Source organism: Poecilia latipinna, unplaced genomic scaffold (genome assembly GCF_001443285.1).
Source record: "Poecilia latipinna isolate Pla-1442-1.1 unplaced genomic scaffold, P_latipinna-1.0 Scaffold230, whole genome shotgun sequence".
NCBI lineage: Eukaryota > Metazoa > Chordata > Actinopteri > Cyprinodontiformes > Poeciliidae > Poecilia > Poecilia latipinna.
This window is the reverse complement of record NW_015112846.1, coordinates 239138-249592: the sequence shown is the minus strand read 5'-3', so window position 1 is coordinate 249592 and position 10455 is coordinate 239138. Positions and strand designations below refer to the sequence as shown.

Below are 10455 nucleotides of genomic sequence, written 5' to 3'. Positions count from 1 at the left end.
AAATCTGTTGAAGGTTCTATCTTTTGAAAGGAAAAATCCCCAAAAGAAATAAAAAAATTTTTTACAAAAAAAAAAAAAAAAAAAAAAAGGATTGGTCATAAACCGTTAAGGCAGTAAATAATTGATAATAGGGCCATGCTGTGTTGTTACTACACACCAGGTCCTTTTGACTAATTACAGTGAATTGCAGGATGCTGTTTACAAATTCCACAGCAGATTTTTGCTAATATATTGGTTATTGAATACTGTAATGAATGTTGTTCAGACAAATAACGGAGAATTCGGTAAAATAAACTCTGATTGTGACAGGCTGCAGCAGCAGAAGAAATATGAGAGCTAAGATTCTATAGGAAAAATGTGTTTCCTTTGAGAATGTGCATATTTCTGAGGTTTTTCAGCAAAATTAACAGTGATATAAAATAGTCCTTTACTCAGGTGTTGAAAAGCTTCTGAGACTTACATCTTATCTTTTAGTATTTTAATTTATTTAACTGAAATGTTTCTTCTCACTGGAAGTAATGTTCACATTTTGAATTCTGTGCTGAATCTGTGGAGGAGGCAAACAAGGTGACATGGTGATGGCAGGGACCTAGAGCTCACATTCAAAGACAAATCGTAAATCACGTATTCTTGTGTTAGGCATTTTATTAAGATGTGAACAAATACACACTTTATTTTTTCAAAAGTGATACCTCTTTCAGCGCTATATCACATTTTGAGAGGCAGCCATCTTGTTTCGAACCAGAAACAAGACTCTTGGAACATTTTTTAAATCAAAAGCTCAAATGAGTTTCTTCTCTCTTTGCTTCTGCCTCCACGGCCAATCAGTGAACAGAAGTAAGTTTACATGACAGTAAAGTAGAGACTCATCTCCTGCAGGCCCCACTCCAGAGCAGGGACTGTAACAGCAAAACGCTCGCTAAGCAGGCCGGGTAGGACGGAGCCAGGTAGAGCAGAGGCCGTGGAAAAGGATCATCAAGGTGTCTCTCTGCTTCAGCACATCAGGCTCCGATATTGGCTCATTAGCAGAGCTCTGTAGAGCTCAACTACGTGCTAGTGAGGCATTTAATGCAAGTATGTAGGAGAAGGGAAACATCTGAAAGTTGTTGGAATGATACCAGCAGTTTAATTTATTACACTTAAATCAACCAACTATGGCTTTAATGAAAACTGATTGTTTATTTTTGCTGTTTCATCCGTCTGGGGCAAAAAAGTAAATAATATCTTTTTTGGAAAATACAGTTTATCACTATAAACATAAGTCAGCTTTGCAGTGGATACTGACAACACTTTAGCAATTGCCTGAGGTAGCTGTCACATTGTTTTCACAGGGCTAAGTGGGTCACAACTGCACAATTTACTGGCATATAGTGGCTGCCAAGACAGCCTAGGGTGTTGCAACTACTGAACTATCAGGAGAAGCCACCACTGTCAGCAAAAGAGTGCGAACAGGGGGAGCGTAGATTTGGGACGTATACAGGAGACATCATGAGACGGCTGCTCCTAAGCCGCCGTCTCATTGGTAATCTCTCCTGACAGACTTCAGCATTGTTTAACTTGGTATGATTGAGTGTGAAAGCGAGTGAAAAGATAAATAAAAAGCAGATAAAAGAGACGAAGATAAGAAGAAAAATTACACCCGAGGAGCAAATAAAGAAGATATTACAGACTGTCCTACATATCAGCTACTAATGAGTGTTTGAGCTGCAAGACCCTGAGCAACTACATCTCCACAGGGGTACAACATGAATTTCACCCCAGCCAGCCGAGACTGCTGTTAAGTCTGCAGAAATGCAGTAAGAAACAGGGAGGGCACTGTAATTGTAATCACGCAGTGTGGCTCAATTTAGCTGCTGCCTTAATTACAAGAGTCAGGCAGGGATGAAAGAGGGGGTTGGGAGACTTTTAGAAAAGACTAGGTGCAAGCTAAATTATCTGTGAAACTAACAAATGAAGGCAATTAGCCAGCTAGCTCCCAGTCTGGCTGCACAGTCGAAATGAGAAACCAGGCCAAAAGACTATCTGGAACAAGCAAATGGTTTCTTTAACTTTTCATAAATGTGTTCGGTTCACAATGCGCTACTTTCAGGTGATGCTTAGAGTACTCATTAGAGAACAAGCATCCTAAAAAGCCATTTGCTGAAACGTTGCGGCGTTCATCGCCGTTTTTTACACGTGAACGTCTGTGTGTACATCGAATTCTGACCGATTCCTGCTAAAAGTAACGGTGTATGTGTTGTAGCGTTTATCTCCTGAAGGAAAAGTGTGAGAGTTTGACTCATCAGGGAGCAACTGAAGGACAATTATAACAAAGGGAGGGGAGGAGGGAATGAAGAGTAAACAAAGTGGACAAGAAAGGAGGTTAGATGATGAAAAATGAAGTGAACAGACATTTGGACACACAAGGAAGGGTGCATAATCTCAGATGAGAGAGGAGATTATGAGCTCCCACTTCTCCCAATTTCCAAAAGGACTCTGGGGACCTGATAGTGTGACGTAAGGCTTTCCTCTCTCATTAGTTTCCTTCAGTTTACAGTTTTGTATACTGTTTAAAAAGTGAACTGCTCTAAAATTAGCACAAACGCATTCACAAGAGCGCAAAACTGCAGCTCCTCACCTCGGCAGTGGTCGTCCGTCTCCTCGTGGCCGATGCTACAGATGCAGCGACCCAATGGGACAAGCCAGTCTCCGTCGGCGCCACAGTAAAGTTTGGGTGTGTCCCTTTCCTCTGCGTTCTCCACGCAGGTCCCTCTCACTTCCACTAGGGAAGACGAGTCCATGTGTGGCACGGTGTCAGGAAATGCTGCCAGGTTTCTTAAAGTCGATGGGCAGCGTTTGTAGAACACCTTAAGCAAAACGGCACAAATTGAATTTTTGAGAGGGATTTGACAATCATTGGAGAATTCGATGAAAGTCACTTATGCAAATACGTGTCACACTGTCCAGTTCAACAGACCTTGACAGAGACAAGGGCAATACAAGCCCCTACGTCTTGAAATGCTAAGTAGAAGCCCTTCTTTGTCACGGGCCCCACCTCCCTGACCTCTGTGTTGAGACGAAGTACACGATCTCCAAGATCTGTCTGTGTGAAGCTTTCGTCTGCTGCAATAGTGTCCACCTTAAACCCAACAACACATACTTTGTGCTTAGTTTTCAGATGCGACAGCGGTGTACCTTAGAAACATAACATTGTTGATCAGCTAACCTTGGCATAGTCAGTAGGGCGAAACCGCGTTCCTCCAGGAAGCGGTTCATCCGTCTGCAGATAAAAGAGGTTGAAGGTTTCCTTGCACGTGCCAGACACCCAGGGGATGGAGTTACAGTCTCTTAGCGTGAAACGCAGCTCCACATATACCTGAGTAGAAACGCAGCAGAAACAGAAAAAAGTAATAAATTTTTGGGAGCATATTTTTCATCATTTTACTTTGGGTAAACATGTCTGCTTTGGCTCAAGAACAGACTTGGATTCTGTAACTGTACTGTTTAATTGGCTGCATTTAGAATGCTGGCATAGACTGTGCAATAATTAACTGTGCGCAAACATCTCGGGAGACAATTATTTAATTTTACAAACGTGCAAAAACAAATAGGAAGCACTCGAAAGTCGAAAATTATATCCTTGCTCCTACTTATTTGGATGCAGCACTCTTTCAAAAGCAACGTTTTCTTATTCTAAAATTTGCCCATCATTTTCATTGTATGAGATGTCAAACAGTAAATTCCCTCCAGGGATTAAGACATGTCCTCAGTCTAAGCTGTGACAAGCAAAACCCTGCGCTGGGATAACTTGATTCCCAAATGGATTTCACGATTAAATGTCTAGTGTAGCAATGCGGTCCAGACCCGCTGAGCAGCTTGCCGCTGGATCCATCCGGACCGCAACCAGTTGTTCTGGTTTGGCTCCATCACATGGCAAACCTGAAAGGTGTGAATGGGTCTGTTCTGTTCATCCATTTCTGTGATGGCATCCCACTGCAGACAAGCATCAGACAAAACAGATAAATATAAGCGGCTAATGCAATGTTCAACTTCTTAAACTTTTAGCATAACTTTTAAAAAAATATATATATATAAAGAAAATCATGACAGTTGAGAGAGCATGAATCAGTTTTGCTAAAGTTTTCAATTAAACATCAAACATTCCCACGCATTTGTTTTCTCCTCTTTAACAGTGTAACAATGAGAGCTCGAAAAGCCCTGAAACATCGGCAAGACTCATCCATTAGTATCACAGCAGCTGAAATTGTGCCACTTGTACAGAACGTTACTGCTCAAGAACATAGAATCGAACAGAAAATGCTTTATTGATCCCCAAGGGGAAATTGCTTATTTTTTGAAAGCCATGCCATCTTAGGTAATAAATACAAAGTTTACATTAGCTTTTTGTACACAAGACCTTTGAGCAATTGTGTGTAACTTAGACTCTTTATTATTTGTATTTACTTTAACGGCCTACAGAGTAAGATCTACACTGCAACATTTTTCTCAGGGTTCCCCTTTTTTTCTCTAAATTTCAGTGATCAAGCATTCAGCCAATCAAGGATGTAGAAGGAGAGAAAAGTATTAAAAATACAGTAAGCCATGAAAGATGCATTCAGAGTACCTCAGGTAAAATTTAAAACATGACTGACTAATATCAGTTGATCATAGCCCCAAAATAAATTAGAAGACAATATTTAAAGCTGAGCACGGAGGCTCTGAGAACCAAACAGGAAATTAAACATCTGAGGTAGAGTGTTCTCAATTATGAATTATTGAATAACACTTTAACCTTGACTGGAGTGCGCCAAAAGCAATTAATCTTATATTAATTAAGCTATGTAAATTATCGCTATGTGACACCCCCAGGCCAAATGATTAATCAATCACACTCATTTTCTCTTTCACTTGGTCCTCTGGTCATCTAACAATGCTGTTCCTGTCCCTTAATAATGTTTAGTAAACTTGTTAGACTGTAATTATGTGCAGTTCTTTGTGGTGTTGGCTTAAAAATGAGAGCAACGTATGTTTGCTTTTGCAGAGTGTGTGCATGCTTCACAATATCTTCTGCATGGATATACCCCTTATATACAATTCATTAATTCAAACCATTAAAAATGCATTAAATGTGTTTAACTCAACTTTTTCTTCCCCTCACTAAACAATCTGATGCCAACAGGGATTGTAAGCTATTTTAGAAGGAATCTGGTCTTTATGTCAATTCGCCATTTCATACTTTTGCAGTTTTGTCATTTTGCTCTGTAAAATGGTTTGTTTACATTTTCTAAAAACATACATGTTCTTAGGGACAAAGGTGGAACTATACAATGCAAAATATGGAGACAAATTGACTTGGACCTGTTATGGTTGCATTTATTTTCAGCAGTGTCTCAAACGAAACTTAATGAGAAACAAAAGTTTTTTCAGAAATTCAAAATCTAAAACTGTCATATTTTATATTGGCAGTTTAAAATACAAAAGGTCTTAATAAGGTTTAGGAAATAATCAAAATGTACAATATACAAACAATACAGAAACAGTTTGTATTAACTAACTGGAGCATTCTTTGTCATCTTCTGTATTACCACTGTTGTATGAAAATAAAGTCACCAGAAGGTCAGAAATACCAAACTTTTTTTCATCAAGTTTCTTTGGGAAGTGGAGTGACAGTAACCAAAAGGGAAATGCATGAAACTCAGGCTAAAACTGAGCAATTTGTCCTGATTACAAATAATTGAAAGTGTTAGAGAGATGATTAGATTACAAGCGTTGAAAGTGCCGGTGTGATGTTACTAGTGTTACTTTAGCTTTCAGTTTGTTCACAAGCAAGAATTCAGCTAATATAACAAAAACAGTTTGATGATGACTGATTGAAGCCTGACATTTTATCAGTCTGTAACAATTTGTACCAATCCATCCAGTCATAGATTTTTCATTATTTCAACTTTACTCTGTCTACTTTCATATTTCATATTTAAAAAACATTAATGTTTTTTTGCAATACCAGAATGCAGTTACTGAATAAAATTAGATTTCATATACAAATAATAAAACCGAATCGTGCCTCATAGCACAGCTCCCACGTTTTATGTGAGCAGAGCCTATTCTCTCATTTCAGTGTCCTCCTTTGGAGAACTTGAAAAGAAAACTGAGGATCTAAAAAGAATTGTTTTGCATATGATCAGCATTAAGTAATTAGAGTTCCATGGTGCATACAAACAAGCAAAAATGGTGATTTTGTCACTGCATTTGCCCCAGCCTTTGAAAATGTACCCCTGGGATGAAACATGGTTCAGAGCAGATAAAACAAATGCGGTGAGTGTCAAAGATGAGCTGCAGCTCAGACTCTAAGAAGCAATCAGATCTGCGCTTACTAATCGCTTTGACTATTAGTAACAAGCTCAGCAGACAGCAACACAGATTTTAAGTGCGAGAGGAGAACAAATTCATGTGCAGAAGCTCGTAATAATGTTGGAATAAGATGGTTCGATACAATATTTTGAGATTTTCATTCTTATGGATTTCTTTGCATTAGTAATGTGATGAAACACCGAAACTTAACTTCTGACAAAACACAAAACTACCATTAAGATGCTTTCTGTACCCTTGCTTGTGTTGTCTTGTGCTTGTTCATCTGAAATATTTTCAAGGCCATACTAGATTTATTCATGCTTGCAGCACAGCAATTAATTTTATTGTTTGCATTCATTTTTTGAAGGAGGGTGGAAAATAATACAACAGTTAGTCAAAGCACATAAGCGTCAGAGAATTAAAAAAAAAAACAACTTAAGGGTTCAAAAAGTTGAAATAGGGAAAGCTGTTTTGTTATACAGTTCAGTTTCTATCATAACTTTGAATTGTTCAGGGTTTCTTTTAGTTTTTTCAATTTCTGTATAAGATGAACAACCTTGAGACAAAAGTCCTTGGGAACACAGCTTACCGGGCTTTTTTCAAACACTTGATTATTTGCCTATCTGTCATACCTATACAACAAATTACAGATTGCGTTATGTCGTGACCATGCCAAGGGATGTTTTTGAAAAGCTTATGCATTTCTCAGTCTTGCTCATTGAACTCATAAACCTAGATTTGTTCATGTATAACACTTGTTTGCTTCTGTTGGACTGGCAGAAAAAAAGACAACAACTAAACCAACCAGACGAGGATCAAACAGGGCAGGACAAACAGCACACTGTGTAAATCCTAATGTTATGACCAGGACTCCAGAAAGGGCACTTAACATCCTAGGTAACACACACGCTTTGCCTTCTATCACCTCCTGAATAACTTTTCTTCAGATTCCCTCCTTGACTTCTTGATGTGCAAAGCCACATCATTGTGCAAAGATGTTCAGACATTCCTATAAATACTTTTTTTTTTCTTTTATCATGTTTCCCAGAAGCATAAGGTCTATATTCTCAGTTCCTGATGGGTGCCTTTGACAGCCACTGAATTTATTCTGTCTAAAGTTATTAAAGTTCTGATGCAAACTTTGTCTCACAGATTCCTGAGGACACTGCGAAGAACCACATCAGACATGAGGGAGACCCATGTGTTCAGCGACGCTATGCAACAAAATGACTTTAGGTTTACAGTCAGGATTTAAGTCGAGGCTGTTGATAAAGTTGTGATCGTAGTCACAGATGATCAGACGTTTTTGTTTGTCTCTTGTCAGTCAGAATTTAAAAACCACAAGCAAACAATGTATCTAGCAAGAATTAAGTCCTTAAGTTGTGTCTGGATTCATGTTTTTTGTGTGTTCCCGTATAAATACTCAGTGGCACAAACTCCTTATCTACCACCGCAGATCTGTCTGCACGTCACTGCAGCAGAGCGCTAAAATGTTGGTCCAAAGTCATCATCACCCATTCTCAGATTAACGGTATTGTGGAATATTTTAATCTGCTGTTGTTGCTCTTTAACACAACATCATCAAAGACAACATCAACAAGAAGGGGGGAAAAAAAAGAAACGGGAAAAGTAATAAAAAATGCAACATTTTGGGCGACATTCCTGTAAGGGTTTAAATATTTCATATTAAGACAATTGGATGTTGTGACACACACAGACACACACACACACACACACACACGCACACACCATCCAACCAATAATGCGGACATGCTGCGTTGCTTGAGCAACAAAGGTGGGGGCTCTCATCCCGTTGCAGAGGTTTGAGGTTTTGATTAAAACAAAGCAATTTGTCTTCGTCAAACTAAAGGGAAGAAAGAGAGCAGTTGTTATGGAAATATCATTAAATCTCTGTAGTTTTGATGAATTATTGATTTGATATGAATCTGGGTGGCATCGTGGTGTGCTTTTCTTCAATCACTTAATGCTCTTGTTGGTCCCCACTGCAATAAAGTCTGTTTATAGAGAAACAAGTAGATTCGTCCATAGAGGTGTTTCACTTTTAAAAGCGCCACAAAACATGTTTGTGTTTATTGGTCTTGCTTAATTGATTTATTCAACTTTTAATAAAAGATTAAAAGCGCCAACATTTACCCCAAAACTCTCATACACACACATTACTTTGTGTTAAGAATATACAGATTGTCATAAAAAAATAAAAATAAAAAATCATTGCTGTTGCTATGGTTTCTCAGTCCCAGGTGAAATATTTGTAAGAATGAACTTCACAGTTTTTTTTTTTCTTTCCCTTTAGGCTTATTATAATACGATGCAATCAAATTAGTTTAATCTCTGGATATTTTACTAGCTGTTTCAGTTACGCTTGTACAACATATTAACATTGTCATAGTTTCTATAAAAGCAAACATACACGTGAGAATATTTACAGGATGTGTTTGCTTTGCTTTTTAAGCCTGATTTAACATTTTTACTTATATCTAAAGCAACATTTTATCTTTATAGTTCACAACAAAGAGAGTTGTTTGCTAGATTTGCTGTACCTAAAAGAAGCGCTTAGCTTTATCTCACATGATTTCAGACATTTTTTGTGTTCTCTTAGTCGTTTATGTTGGATTTATTTTCTGCTTCCTTGTAGCAAAGAGATGCTCTGTTCAAATACAGAGTATGTTTGTGAGTTATGTCCCATATGCCAGCATGTCGCCCTGCAGAGGTCATGTAGTTTGTCCAGTGTCTACTCCACATCTTTTCCATCTGACCACATTAGATTAGCACCACCCCGATCAGAAAACTGATGGGAATAGGTAAATATAGAAAATGCGTGGGTGGTTTTATACTGTCTTATGTGTTCTAATCTAAAGCTTAAGGTATTACTATTATTATTTTTTTACCTGCACATGCTTAATGCTTCTGTATTTCAGGTGTTTTGAGGAGGAAAAATAGGCTATTTGCTTGAGGGCATTTAATTGTTTTAGTGCTACAAAAATGACCACATAACAAATTCAACTTAGTTTGTTATCAGCCACCTCAAACAAAAAGTGTTCTGTTTTCGGAAGAGTTTGTAAAGACAAAAACATAGTTCCAAATTTTCTGTCATCTCAAACTAAAACTGGATTTTTATCTTATCAAGTCTGTCTCCAAAGAGCCTCACCACACAGAAAAATATTAACATAGAATAAAGTTAACTTGTGGTGGTTAATCCTTCAGGCAAATCTGTCAACGATTATTGTTATTGACCCTTTGCACATGATGTCAATCTTCAGAAAGCGGCCCACTTCACCACGAGGGAAGTCAAAACAACCTACATGTGCATTCACTCCGGCAAAGCTTGTTGGTGGCCTAATACTGCTTTTATTAACTTTATTTCACTGTAGAAATTATAATAGGGTGCTGTCCATTCAGCTACACAATTGGACAATGGTGCAATTGTGCACTATATAAAAAAAAAAAAAAACTTATAATTTTATCATAAATCTTTTGGTGGGGGAAAAATATGATTGTTAGCAGCCATCAATCACAAGGACTTGCAACCCTCAGTGCACATTTGCAAGAAAAACTTTTCACGAGGTAAGATGATTAACTCTACCTCATCATCATGTAGCCTACAATGTACAAGAAAAAGTAAAAGTTTGGAGCTTTGTATACGTTTATGTCTGTTCTGGTATGAGGGGAAAACAGCATTTTATGACATAGTGGTATAAATTATATGGCGTGAATTCAGGTAAAGTTGGCAATTTGATCAAATCGACAAACATGCTATGTTTTATGCTAGGTACGTCCAATTTTTGTAAATATTGCTTTTATGAGTGTGCTACTTACACAGACCATTTAATCAGCAGGATGCAGTTTCATGTGAAAAAGTGCAGAGTGAGCCAAAATACATTATTGCTGTTGAAAAAATATGTATGGTGAGGTGCTCTATGTTTTAACTTTCCACATTTTGTTGTGCCTTTAGTTTCACACATTAACATTTTGAATGTTTTCACGTATAAAACCACACTCTACTTGTGCAGACCAAACACAGGAATATTTTTTTATTTTTTTTTTTTTTTGGGGGGGGGGGGGGGAAAAAAAAGAAAAAAAAAACCCCCTAAATTAGAGCGGCAG

At 37.8% G+C, this 10455-nt stretch overlaps 1 protein-coding gene across 1 annotated transcript in view; it reads right to left on the bottom strand.

Annotated features, from left to right (window-relative positions):
- The window catches only part of epha6 (eph receptor A6), a 61234-nt gene that overhangs the window by 35805 nt on the left and 14974 nt on the right, over positions 1 to 10455 (bottom strand). The window contains exons 3-6 of the mRNA XM_015032092.1: positions 3844 to 3972; positions 3206 to 3355; positions 2957 to 3118; positions 2618 to 2846 (exon numbers count right to left, since the gene is read on the bottom strand). Coding sequence (XP_014887578.1) covers positions 2618 to 2846; positions 2957 to 3118; positions 3206 to 3355; positions 3844 to 3972 — 670 coding nt within the window. The remainder of the gene's footprint in view (positions 1 to 2617; positions 2847 to 2956; positions 3119 to 3205; positions 3356 to 3843; positions 3973 to 10455) is intronic.